General features: G+C 38.4%; 2 protein-coding genes across 3 annotated transcripts; one reads left to right on the forward strand and one right to left on the reverse strand.

Moving 5' to 3' along the window:
- The first annotated feature begins 3,401 nt into the window (after positions 1–3,401).
- LOC129373550 (uncharacterized) lies at positions 3,402–8,816 on the forward strand. Its single transcript, XM_055051543.1, has 2 exons — positions 3,402–3,973; positions 7,435–8,816. The coding sequence occupies exons 1-2, from the start codon at positions 3,498–3,500 to the stop codon at positions 8,411–8,413; spliced, it is 1,455 nt and encodes a 484-aa protein (XP_054907518.1). The 5' UTR covers positions 3,402–3,497; the 3' UTR covers positions 8,414–8,816.
- Positions 8,817–10,407: 1,591 nt separating this feature from the next.
- mettl27 (methyltransferase like 27) lies at positions 10,408–13,252 on the reverse strand. 2 transcript variants are annotated; one of them, XM_055051540.1, is made up of 6 exons: positions 13,229–13,252; positions 12,152–12,288; positions 11,285–11,413; positions 10,948–11,083; positions 10,717–10,809; positions 10,408–10,617 (listed from the first exon to the last, which is right to left on the reverse strand). In XM_055051540.1, exons 2-6 carry the CDS (start codon positions 12,269–12,271, stop codon positions 10,415–10,417), a joined length of 681 nt encoding a protein of 226 aa, XP_054907515.1. In that variant the 5' UTR covers positions 12,272–12,288; positions 13,229–13,252; the 3' UTR covers positions 10,408–10,414. The 2 variants fall into 2 exon arrangements, with proteins under 2 accessions (XP_054907515.1, XP_054907516.1); XM_055051541.1 differs by having other exon boundaries at positions 13,189–13,237.
- Positions 13,253–13,341: the final 89 nt, after the last annotated feature.

Below are 13,341 nucleotides of genomic sequence, written 5' to 3' on the forward strand. Positions count from 1 at the left end.
TTCTCCTCTTACCACAACAATCACTTATTAATAATCACAAAATGAACATTAACTACTGTAGAGACTGAATGTTCTGCTCCTTGCGTGTCTTCTTTGTGGAGTTGTCATTTGGTGTGGCAACAAGTCTGCGAGGATACAGAGAGCGATAAAGAAGTGGCTTTGAGTTGTACTTTAACAATTTTTTCCTTTTCTTTGGATCAAAGCAAGAAAGTAATGATATCTACATGTCCAAGTTTGGTTGACTTGGAGTTATTCTACGGCAGCAGCGTGGCTATCATGACATTTCAAGAATTGTCTGTTTGCCCTCCAGCTTTGTCTGCATGCGCGAAACTTCCTTATGTAAACAATACCATGTAGGGGTCTGTATTTGTAAATCTAATTATGATTAAGTCAGTATCTCTCGTCACTGCAGTTTAATATTAGACACAAGTAAAGTTGCATCAATCCCGGCAGATCTCAAATTTTTGTGATGTTTTAAGCAAACTCTGATTTCTGAATCGTTGGCGCAAGAAAAATACCAAAGAAAAAATATCAATAGATCAATTTAGAGAGCCAAATGACTTGGTGATTTGGCACCAATCATGAATTGTGGTGAAGGGCCTCACAAAATCAATATGAGGGCCTCAAATAGACCCCGGGCCACACTTTGGACACCCAGGATCTATAGAGAATGTCCAACCCTGTGGTTTCTGAAATATCCCGTGAAAGAGGGAATGGCAGCATTGAGGCTGAACAATTTGCAGATCTTTTTGGATTTATCTGAACTCAGTGATTCGTCTCCTAACAGTAAAATTGGAGTTTCTTGAAATCAAAGGAGACATTCAAACTCAATCATAGGAGAGAAGCAGTTGTTCCAGGGTCTGGTTTAGAGTATGGTCAGGAAATTTTATCCTCCTCAATGTTAATTACACAATATTAATTAAACTAAGTTTACACAGGTATCTTAATCTGTCTCATTTTGCTATTTTACATAAACTGTCAGAAACCACGTCAGAAAGTTCACTGGAACAGATTGTAATCAGGTTTAATCAGTAGAGATGTCATCAACTACTGGATGACATCATCCAATACTTGGTGACTTGCTGTTTTGAGACTTGGGTGTGACATTTAGTGGCCATTTTGTTGTTCTGCTGAAATGTTCCTGTTGGCCATTTTTGGAGCAAAGGGTGGAGCTGGCGAGCAGGAAGCGAAACGTCACCAAGAACAAGGATTTGATTGACCCAAAGGAATGAAGCACACATGAAACGAAGACGTCATGTGTTTTGAAACTGGTTTCATTGGAACATGTAGTTTCAGGTCATGTTGTGATGACAAAATGCAACATTTTGTTGAATTTTGGTTGAAATTCTTTATTATTCTTATGTCTGTATCAGATGTTTTCCATATAAAATCCCCATTTTTGATATTTCTTGTGATTTAAATAAATTTTTCACTAACAGAAAAAGATAAACTGTGTAAAAAGCAATTAATAAAGGATGTTTTATTTTATTAAGTGAAAACGCTATCCAACTAATCCTGCTCCAGTGTGAAAAGTAATTCCCCCTTTTTTATTTTCAAGCCTCATTTTCTAGTTTATAATTTTTGCCAGACATGTCAAGAAAAAATAATTTAAATGGAACCTGCTTGGCAACATGAAGTAGGTTAAAATATCTACAAGAGGAACACATTGAGTCCCCATTCAAAAGAAATGAAAGAATAGGTAACAAAGATGAAGCAGAGAGAAAAGGGTAGAGATACAGACCTATTATCAACAAAGAAAACTAAGAACAATGGTGCATCTTCCCAGGAGAGAATCAACTGTCAAAATGACTTCAAGAGTGCCGAGATAACTCATTCAGGAGATCACAAAAGATCCAGAGCACCATCGAAAGCAAGAAAATGGCATCCAAGAGAGAAATCCCGATTTAAAAACCCCACAACAGGCCAGGAAGAACGCAAGTGAAATGATAATAATAATTTCATTTATAAAGCGTTTTGACACAAAGTGCTGATCAATTACAATTAATTGAGACAAAAATAAAACAGATTAAAAGCATAAAATACTAGAAGACAGTAAAACAGAAGTTTAAAACTAATATGACAAAGTAAACAAGTGGGTCTTAAATTTAGCTATGAAAACATCCACAGAGCTCGGCTGCCTGAAGTCCTGAGGACAGTTGATTCACTTTAGGGATTTTTAATAAGATTACAGGGAGGAAAAGTGAAAACCTGTCAGTGGAAAAGGTTAGAGATGGGAGAGAGCGCCAAAGCCTTGATGATGAGCAACAGGATCTGAAAGTCTGATTGAGCCTGACAGGCAGCCAATGACGGAACCACAGCATAGTTTTGAGTATTTCCCGGTTTTGGTCAGAACACGAGCAGCTGCATTCAGAACCGACTCTAAAGTTTTTTTTGGTAATTGTGGAAACAGACATTGCGCTAATCCAGTGATTCCCAAAGATTTTCTGGGCCGCTCTATGGATTACAATAAAAAAGAAAAACAATCAACTGGGCACACACATCGTTCAACCAGACGTAAACCTACACACATATTTTGTTTTCAAACTCCACTGAAGTTTATTTCACACTTCAGGTTGCAACAAAACACACTACAAACCATCTTTACAGTGAAACACTTTTGTGTAACTGTTTCTTTTTTGTTTTGTTTTGTTCATCCATATAATTTTTAGCCCCCACTGCAATGGCACTGCGCCCCCTGTAAGGGGGAGCGACCCACTCTTTGGGAACCACTGCAATAATCAGTGTGTGAGGACACTAACAATCTGTGATTTCCGAAGGATAAAATTTGTCTGATTTTTGCAATATTCTGAAGGTGATAAAATCTTAGTCACCTCCTTCAAATGAGGCGTGAAGTTGAGCGCAGGGTAAAACCACAATGTTACATACAGAACAGAGATTCTGCCGGAAGTTATGACGTGCAACCTTAAATACCTGCATGGCATTACACAGAGTATCGATTAGATATCCAATTAATTATGAAATATTGTGTCAGAGAGAAGATGTTTAACAGTGTTTGTGTTAAGTATCTGTATACAGCTCTCCTTTCACTAGAGGTATTAAAAATTTAGATGTCTTTTAATGAAAAAGCAGTCAACAACATTCCAGCTGACTCAATAAGGAGCTGATGATGAAACTCAGGTAGCTGTAGTTTTATGAAGTTACTGTATTTCTTCAGGTTATTGAAGATTTCAGAATTGAATTTAATCAGCAGAACAGAAACAGAAATGGCTAGTCTATCTTTATTATTGTTCTGTCAATTCCTTTCATTGTACCTTCGAAACTCTAAGCTCATTGATGTTGTGAAGAGATCCGGTTTGGGCAGAATTCTCAAAAACCAGTTTCAGCTTAGAGTCAACTCTAACTCCTCCTCTGACCTCTTGTCTCTCTTTAAAACCAGCAACTTAAACCACTACCCACAAATCTTGCAACACACAAAGCTCTTCATCTCTCAGAAGACACGACTACTTCGATTCGAAAGACAACAACAGAGCTTCAACATGGTGTCCGGCGGAAAGCAGATCCTGGGGATGGCGTTGGCCTTCATCGGTTTACTGGGGACCATCATCATCTGCGGCCTTCCAACCTGGAAAGTCACAGCCTTCATCGGTGCCAACATCGTCACCTCTCAGGTCATATGGGAGGGTTTGTGGATGAACTGTGTGACTCAAAGCACAGGCCAGATGCAGTGCAAGGTCTATGATTCTCTTCTGGAGTTGCCTCAAGACCTGCAGGCCGCCAGAGCGCTCATCATCCTGGCCATCATCATTGCAGTCGTCGGGATCCTGCTGGGCGTGGCGGGAGGCAAGTGCACCAACTTCATTCCAGACGAAAATCAAAAGACCAGAGTGGCTGTCGCTGCGGGTGTCGTCTTCATCGTCGCGGGCGTCTTGGTCCTCATCCCTGTCTGCTGGACTGCCAACACAATCATTCGGGATTTCTACAACCCAACCCTGATCAGCGCTCAGAAGAGAGAGTTGGGAGCCTCCCTCTACATTGGGTGGGGCACTGCGGCGCTGCTCTTCATCGGCGGTGGGCTCCTCTGCGCCACATGTCCCAAGAACGAGGAGGAGAAGAGCTACGACTATCGGTACTCCAAGGCTCGCTCTGTGGACACCAACAAGCAGCAATACGTCTAGAGTCGCAGAACTGAGTTGGGTAAAGATGAAACAAGATAAGATTTGCTAAAAGTCTTATATTTGGGTTAAGATACTGAATGAAACAGGGGCAGAAAGAATGAATGAAATACCGTTTTGTCGTCTTTATAGGAAACATTTATATTGTGAAAAGGGAATTAACTGTATTTATAAACACAACATTATTTAGAGATGCTTTCAGACCTTTTTTCTTGCATCCTCATCTGTTTTTTTGTTTATTTGGACAATATGTAAGATCTCTAATGTGAAATCTGATCTGGATTTTTCTGATTATATGTAATCGTCGACAATTCTGTGACTTTTTGTTGTTTTTAATTTATAATCCATAATTAAAACTATAGTCAGTTTTAATTCCTTTCTTCCTTTCTATAAATGTCACTAAGGCTCACAGTAAAGCAGAAAGTGGTGGAAAAAGTGCAGCTTGTAATGAAACGGGTGGAATCTTAACAAACAGGTTGTGGGACAATGTTCGCTTTCTGCTGAGAAACTCAGCCAAACAACAACAAGACTGAATGACAACGCTGTTTCTGTGGAGAACTCATCACTCATGGTTTATTGTCTCATAGGCCTGTGGATATCTGTAAAACAAAATTTTATATATTTTTAAAAAATGACATAAAATAAATAATTTGGTATGTTTTTATGTAATATGTGGTTTTGATTTTGCTTTTTTGGCGTATTAAACTATTTTTTGATTTACTTCTCAAAGTATGAATGGAAGTAGTAGTGAGTCTGTAAAAATTATGAATAATGTGGGGCTTAAACATAAAACTTAAAGGAAAACAATGCACAAAACAAGCAGGAGAAGATATCTATTTGTCAATGTGAATGTTTTATAGTTCATATTAGATTTTTGAGCCCAATTTTATTCCAAAACAATGTATTTTATGTATCTTAATTGAAAATACAATAAATTTTTGACATTGCATTTATTACTATTGACTCTGCATTGTAATTAAACAACAAAGTAAAAAGGGAAGGCCACTCAGAACCGGTGAGTGCTGTGGGAAGAGTGAGTTGGGTGGGCTCAAACGCTGGACACGGGCCAGCAAAGGTCAAACAAAGTGTGTTTTTTAGGAAGAACAAAAGGAGCCACACAAGCATGAATGACACACTGGTCTCAACACAAGCAGCGAACTGAAGGAACCAAAGAAACCACCAGCAACAAAGCAGCTAATCATGAATGACTAGGTGACTAAGCAAATCAGAAACTTTCAGCACATTACAGGGTGTAACAATACATCACACCCTGGATGTCCTCATTTAGGGACAATAAAGGACATCTTGCAGAAAATCTCTATGATATTCTGCTCTATTATATTCTATGAAGACATGTAAAAACCTGTTAAACAGAAAATTTGCTCCCTCTAATTAAAACACATTTTCTATGTGGTAAAAATTCCCCATTAAAAGCAGTAAAGAAGAGTTGGACTAGAAACTAAAATGAATGATTTCAGTTAGTATTAATACTGACAAAGACAACTCTAAACAGAGGGGTTTTTAACATTGATTTTAAAAAAAATGTCAGGATCTTTGCAGTCTTCTGGAAGGTTGTTCTTCTCCATGGTCACTCCAGACCGGAGTGACCTGACATGACCTGAAAGATTCATATAAGAAAGGATTTTAAATTTTTTGTGCTTTTCTTTCATCCCTGCAGCCATTCCTGAGCTTAACATCTTTAAACTTTTTAGGTTTTGAAAGCACATTTTATATTTTTGGGAGCACAATGTACTTTAATGGTTTATTTGTGTGTGTATATGTAAATAGAGCTCTGGAAAAAAAATTAAAAGACCACTTAAATTATCAGTTTTCTCTGATTTTAAGTTTGAGTAAAATGAACGTCGTTCTTTTATTCTATGAATTTAGAATAAAAGATAGACATGATTAATACCTACTGTACCTGCTATCAATTGTTAATCAGTTATTTAACTCATGCAAAACAAAATTTTTTGCATCATCGTTCATATTTTTTTAGAAAACTGACTCTCAAGATACTTTTTCAGATGTTACAAAAACTTGGCCTTTATTTTAGGTTTAATTCCATTATGCCTTATTTATCTTTCCCTTGTCACAAAATCCAGCTTGATTTTCTACAAAACTCACAAAGATCTTGTGTAAAGTACTGAGTTTCTGTCGCTACAGTCTATTTAAAGCATGGGAAATTTAAGCCGAAACCATCCAGACATGATTGAGGAAAACCACTCAAAGCTGTTGGCAATGGCAACACCAAACGAGGAAATATGATAAGAGAGAAACAAAGGAAATTTACAAATGAATTACATATGAAGACTAATCAAGAAATAAAAATAAAAGCTATCACTGACAGCATTCAAAAGATAAAAGGAATAAACATCATTTCAGGATGAATTAAAACATTTTATGTTGTTTTGTGTGTGTGTGTGTGTGTGTGTGTGTGCATGTGTGTGTGTGTGTGTGTGTGTGTGTGTGTGCGTGTGTGTGTGTGTGTGAGGGTGGAAAGGTGTTTGCATGTTTTAAACTGGTTTTTCTCCTCAGTCGATCCTGCTCCAGTTAAGCTGGTTTTGTTCCAGGAAACTCAAGTCGGCATTTCACTTGTGCTCTTCTAGAAAACATTATTTACACAGCTACTCTGAATCCCCGATAGTTTAGGGCTTTTTCTTCTTGGTTATTCAGCACAAATATGATGTGCATCATAATAAATAAGATGTTTGGTAAAATGTGAGACCATTTTACCAAAGCAAGACCAATGCTCTTAAATGGCTCTCAATCTCAATTTTGTTCATCTATAGCTAAAATGACAATTAGTTTCACCTGAACAACCTAATTCAAGGGAGACAATGGGAGCAGGGCTGCATTATGTCACTTCTTTCTGTCACCCTCCTCCTTCTTTCCCCTGTAGAAAAGGTGTGGGACATGTACGCCTGACCAGTAGCAGAGCGAGCGACGCTCAGGAGAGAAAGCAGTCGCTCAGGTGGAGGGACATGTTGAGAAGGAGGAGGACACAAAAAGGGGAGGGACACTGACAGATGGAAATATCATGTAAACAAATGAAGTACAGCTGAACTAAGACACACCTATAACTTCACAAAACGATACCAGAGGAAGCTAAACCGTCAGCAGTCTACCCTCCAGAGAAGTTCATGGTTAGAGGGGAAGGCATGTGAAAGAGGCAGCACATGTTAAGGACTGACAAAGACAGCAGAGAAGACTAATCAAAGATCGAGAGAGTGCGACACTGAAGGCAAGGATCAAGACAGGCTCTTCTTAAAGGTCTGAGAGGATTTTTTTCCAGCAGCTTCAGAGATCTTCTCATCATGGCCTCAATGGGGATGCAGCTGCTGGCCAGCGCTCTGTGCCTCCTGGGCTGGGTTGGGGTCTTCGTCAGCTGTGTGCTGCCTATGTGGAGTGTGACCGCCTTTGTGGGCAGCTCCATTGTGACCTCTCAGATTATCTGGGAGGGCATCTGGATGACTTGTGTGGTTGAAAGCACAGGAATTATGCAGTGCAAACCCTACGAGTCCCAGCTGGCTCTCAGCACAGACAGGCAGGCCGCCAGGGCGCTCATGATCCTCGCCATCGTTACAGGCAGCTTTGGCCTCCTCCTGGCCTTTGTGGGAGGAAAATGCACCCGCTTCTTGGATGGAAAAGGAAGTGGTGTGAAGGAGAAAGTGGCCATAGCAGCAGGGGTGGTGCTGATGATCACAGGGCTGCTCTGTTTGATCCCTACGGTGTGGGCGGCCGGGACGGTGATGAAGAACTTCTACAGCACAGCCATAGACGCTCAGAAGAGGGAGCTGGGAGCTTGCCTCTACATTGGCTGGGGGGCAGCGTTTCTGCTCATTCTGGGAGGGGGCCTGTTCATGAAGTCCTCTTGCCCAGGCAAAGCCCACGACACGGACAAGAGCCCCTCAGTTCGCTACGTGGTGGTCCGATCCTCTAATGGATCCTCCCGCGCTGGCTCCCATCTCACCAGGGTGCCAACGGCGCTGGGTCAACCCACCAAACCCATGTCGCCTTGGCCCCAAAGCTTTGGGGCGCCAACCGCCTATCCTCAGAAGGGATATGATGTTGAATCCCAGCAGAACATGAGAGAGGATTCAGAGAGATCCTGGGCTCCATCGACAAAGTCTCAGATGAAAAGGCCCGAGTCGAGAAAGTCCGAACACAGCGACGCACCATCAACAAAGTCCCAGTTGAAACGAGCTGAACTAGATGAAACTTTATCAGCTGCCAGTGAAAATGAAGACGCAGCAGCAAACCCTGCAACAACATACCTGTAATAGGAGCAGCAGAAGAAGGAAGACTTTAGTTTGCATTTAGTTTGCAGTTACTTAGTAGTTCCATGTTTTATAGATGATAATGTTTGATTTAGATACCATTATTTGTTGTGTTTACAATTTATTTTTTCAATATATTAGCAAAATGTGAACGAATATATTGAATATTACTTTCTTATTAGTCAGGACTTTTGTCAAAATGAAGGAGACAAAAATAAAATGTAACATTTTAAATGTGCTTGAACTGATTGTCACAAGTAAAACAAGTGAAGTATGTCCAACTTGTGATGAATGAACTTGCTTAACTTGAATTGTTGGTTTTAACTTGCCATGTTAATGTGAGATATTACAATGCATCAACTGTTTTTTAGTGTTTAAATGCACTTAATAAATATTTTATCTCAGGTTTTTGGGTTATTTATTTTTTTACCTTATTTTTCAAATACATAGCAATTTGAATGACTGTTTGATTCGTTTTTATTACTTTATAAACTTAAACGTGTGGAAATAAATGTTCTGCCTCTCACACAACAGAAGTTTCTGTAAATACTTTTCATCAAAGCATTTAATTGTGGTCATATTTTTATTTTATTTAAACGTATAGCAAAAAATGTATTGCCAATTTATTTTTCAATAGGCTGGCGAAATGTGAATGAATATATTGTATATTGCTTTCTTACTAGTCATGACTAATTAAAGAAAAAATGGCCAGGAGAATCACCTGGACTCCCGGTCTTGTTTTGATAATTAGAAGCTTCTGGACGAACTGGTTTGACAGAGATCGGAACAGAAATGTTTGGCTAAACATTGTTGATACATCAAAACAACCATTACTTTCTGTTTGTTGAAGGAGGAAGAAGCATGTTTGCAGAGGAAACTTCATTGAGTTTCAGTGAATCATGTTTGGGTTTTGCTGATTCAAATGAAAAGGATCCTACAGACAAAATGCATGTCTGTCGTCCAGAATGTCACAAATAAAGTTTGTTGTGTTCACTGTGTTATGGAGATCAATTTATAAATAACCATGTGAACTTTTAGATTGTACGGAAAAGTAAAATGACAAACTTTGAATGAACCATAACATAAACGGCCAGAGTTTATCTTTGCATTATTTATTTGTATTTATTGACTTAATTCTTTCAAAAATCCTGCTTTATGTGTTTGGTAAAGCTTGGATGTTGTCACACCTCAGGGCTTTGTTGTTTAGCCAAACATTGCTTGTACAGTGACACACTGGAGAACCATTTCTATAAAAAGGGGATGAAACAGCGACATCTGGTGGTTGGGAAACATATTGGTCTCTCTCGGATTTAAAAAAAAGTTTTGGCTTCTTAGATTGTTGATACATCAAAACAACCATTACTTTAATGATGTTAACGGTTAATATTTACAGGAAATCTGTGAAATCCGAACCTCCCAGTGTTGCTATGGTTATCTGCAAAAGTGAACCACTCGGTCAGAAACAACCAATCAGAGCCAGGAGGAGGATCTTAGTGCTGTCGATCATCCTCATGTACATGTTGTTGGATGTGAATAGTTTTTGTTATTAAAAATTATTTACAAATATTTTGATATTATTTCAATATTCAAAAATGTAACATTTAAAAATTTTTAAAGTTACAAAAATGAAAAAGTACAATTTAATAATATGTAAAAGTATAATTATATTTTACTCAAGTCTTAAGAGATTCTTAAGTAAAATAATAAACCACTCATAGTGTTTACCTGCTCATCCTTTGCTGGTTCCTATTTTCAGCTGTTTTTGGGCGACATGCGGGTCACACCCTGGACGTGTCGCCAGGAAACACCTGCACACCTCTCAGGACTATTTAAAGATACAGCCATGGTTTTGGACCGGAGTACCCATACAGAACAGCTGCAAGCACAGGGACAAACTCCATGCAGAAAGATCCTAACCTGGGATTTGAACCCACAACCTGCACCTTGCAAGGCAACAGTGATACCAACTGCACCATGCAACTCATAACCATTCAAAATAATGTGTTACAGTTTCTTATAGAGGTACACAACTCCAGATATGTAGCCGTTGTCCTTCTCTGATACAGCCCTCTCCCAGTCTTTGACCTCGGTGACCTCTAAACAAGTCCAGAGCTCCTCTTCCTCCATCTTCCTCAGCTCGCTGTCAAGGGCAGCTTTGTACTCCAAGTTATCCTGGTTACTTCTGGTTGTCATGCAAATGCAGCCACCTAGTGGAAGGATAAAACAGTGCAGTGAAAAAATTACACATTCACTACAAGACAGAAGAAATTAACTTAAAAAAGTAACAAATAAAATGATACTCTGACCTGGTTTGGTGGCATTGCACAAATCTCTGGCGATACCAATAGGGACCTGACCAACACTTAACGCTCCAACAATTACAACCACATCAAAGCTGCCTGCAGGAGGTGAAGAGAAGCTTTTTTAAAAAGCTGTCTAGAATAGTCAGAACATAAATATACAGAAGTCACTAGCAGTGAAAGTAGAAACCATCATAAAGGCCACAGAGATTAATGAGGTGATGTTGGTTTAATTACCCCACTGTACGGGGAGACGCTCCTCTCCCAGCATGCACTGCTTCAAGTCCCGGTACAAGCCGCTCTCTCTGGCCCTGCCCAGCATGGCTTCGCTTCCATCCACACCCACAAAATGTTCAAACCCGACTTTTTTCATCTGTTCAACAAAGACATATCTCTGTATCAGTCATTCTCCTGACAAAGACAGTGACTCTGTCTTTAACTAAGGAAAACAAAGACATACATATTTTTTTAAATAACATCAAGTTTTACTTATGTTAAGACTACCATAACCATACATAGTTTTTTTAAAAATAAAAATATTTACATTTTTTACCTATCTCATCAGTGTACTCACGTGTTTGGCCACCAGTCCGGTCCCACAAGCCACATCTAGCACTACGGCTGCCTCTCGCAAGCTGCTGAAATGGGACGAGATGCAGGCTGCTGCCAGACTTGGTGCACGGTAATCCAAAACGGCCACATCCTGTTTAAAAAAAATGGTAATGACTCAAAGAAAAGCCGTTTTCTTTCAGTTATTATTACATTTTTCTCATAAATGTCTTTACATTTATGAGAAAACATTGATGTAGAAAAAAAACTTAAAAGGAAAACCCAGTAGGTGTTAAACAGTGTTTTGATTGAGCTAATTATGCAACGTAAAGCTCAGAACTTCGCAAAAATTATTAAAACGGCATGCTATAAAATCAAATTATTCACCAAATATTAAATAAATTACTTTGTGAGTCTGTATCAATATGACTTAAAATGTTGGTGTTTAGCTGGCTGGTTTTCTTTTTTTCTTTTTGGCCCAAGCGGTTATTATGTGATAGCGAAGTGACAGGAAAGCGGGTTGTGAGAAACGATGAAGACATGCAGCAAAGGTCAACGAGTCGGGATTGAACCCGAGTCGAGCACTGAGGCCTCAAATGAAGGTCACCAGTGAAGCAAAGTGAAAACCTCTGTCATTTTACCAACATAGATTGGAATTTTGCACCAAATGCAAAATTAAAGTTTAGTAGGTGCAAAAGAAACTTTGGCTTACTGAGGAAATGTCTTTCACATGTAGCAAGTACCAGAAATTAACATCAAAAGAAAACCAAAAAACACTTTATTTGTCACTTTTCTTTAAATAACTGTTCATTATTTTAATTTTAGCATTTAGCTTGTCATAGCTACTAATCTTAAATAAGAAAATAAACCCACCCAATGTGTCTTTTCTCACCTGATCGTAGTTTTCTGCCCACCGGTTGTAGAAACTGATCTTTTCTTCTGATGTGGCGCTTTTATGAGCTGACAAGATAACAGCTTTTACGCTTTCAAATGTGTTACTGTCAGCAGACATTATACAAAAACGTGTCACTAATAATAAAAAAGAGAAACACAATTAATGAACATCATTAATATATTCAACATTGACACAATTTTGCAGCTTTAATTCCACTTCATCTTTAAACTAGAGATAACAATTTTCCTGATATTTACATTAATGTAAGAATTAATGTTACGATCAGCTGTTGCTGATGATGTGTAAATAAAAGAAGTGTCATAAACCACAATTAAACATGCAGTAGCAAATAATTACAGCCACATCTGCAAGGCAGCTAATGAGTTTCTGTCAGTCATTTTCAGCTTGCTATACTCCCAGCATGACCCCATTGAATATAATATATCATAACATAAATGGCAATAAATGAATAGAAATATAATTTATTATCCCACGGTGGGGTAACTCAAGTATACCAGCAGCAAGTTAAAGAAGAGTGGAAAGCTTGCACATTCACACAATGCTAAAGAATACAAAAATAAAAATAAGTGGCAAATTTACAGTAATCAATAAATTAAATAAATAACAAAACAGTTCAACTCTTCTGTATTCTAAGCAAACAAAAGCTCCTACAAAATCTCTACTACATTAATTGTTTTTATTCTGCCTTTCAAATTAACATTAGTATAACTGAAATAATCAACATTATAGAAAAATGCCTATTTGTTATTGTTTTGAAGACATAAAAACAATTGCAACAAAATGTAAATTTTCTTTGAAATGAAGGTAATAATATGTCAATATGAAACCACTGTACTTTGATTCAAGGTGATCATAAAATGGGAACTTCATATCATACTGATTTCATACACGAAAACAACTTCTCTAGACTGAGTGAAACATAACACATTTAAGCCATAATGTTGTCTTCTTTTGTGTGTAGTGATGTGCAAAGCCCGCTTCTATTTTGTATAAAAAGACACAGGTACATTTACCTAAACTCGCCTCGCTGTTTGGTTGCTGTTATTTACTTACAGGTTGCAGCGATCTGCACCAGGAAGCGAGTTGAATGGACGGTGGGTTATCTATTCCCTCAGTAAAAACTCTCAGGTTCTGAGGCGTTTAATTACAACTTGGTATTCTAAATA

This window comes from Poeciliopsis prolifica, unplaced genomic scaffold (genome assembly GCF_027474105.1).
Source record: "Poeciliopsis prolifica strain line A6 unplaced genomic scaffold, Auburn_PproV2 SCAFFOLD033, whole genome shotgun sequence".
Taxonomy (NCBI): domain Eukaryota; kingdom Metazoa; phylum Chordata; class Actinopteri; order Cyprinodontiformes; family Poeciliidae; genus Poeciliopsis; species Poeciliopsis prolifica.

Bases quoted from the DNA above. Each gene is read 5' to 3' on its own strand.
- mettl27 (XM_055051540.1), bottom strand. From the start codon at position 12,271: ATGTCTGCTGACAGTAACACATTTGAAAGCGTAAAAGCTGTTATCTTG. The intron at 11,414-12,151 runs GTGAGAAAAGAC...TTTTTTAAACAG, and splicing joins GGGCAGAAAACTACGATCAG to GATGTGGCCGTTTTGGATTA. The intron at 10,618-10,716 runs GTCAGAGTATCA...TCCTTCCACTAG, and splicing joins GTGCAATGCCACCAAACCAG to GTGGCTGCATTTGCATGACA.
- LOC129373550 (XM_055051543.1), top strand. From the start codon at position 3,498: ATGGTGTCCGGCGGAAAGCAGATCCTGGGGATGGCGTTGGCCTTCATC. The intron at 3,974-7,434 runs GTTGGGAGCCTC...CAGCAGCTTCAG, and splicing joins ATCAGCGCTCAGAAGAGAGA to AGATCTTCTCATCATGGCCT.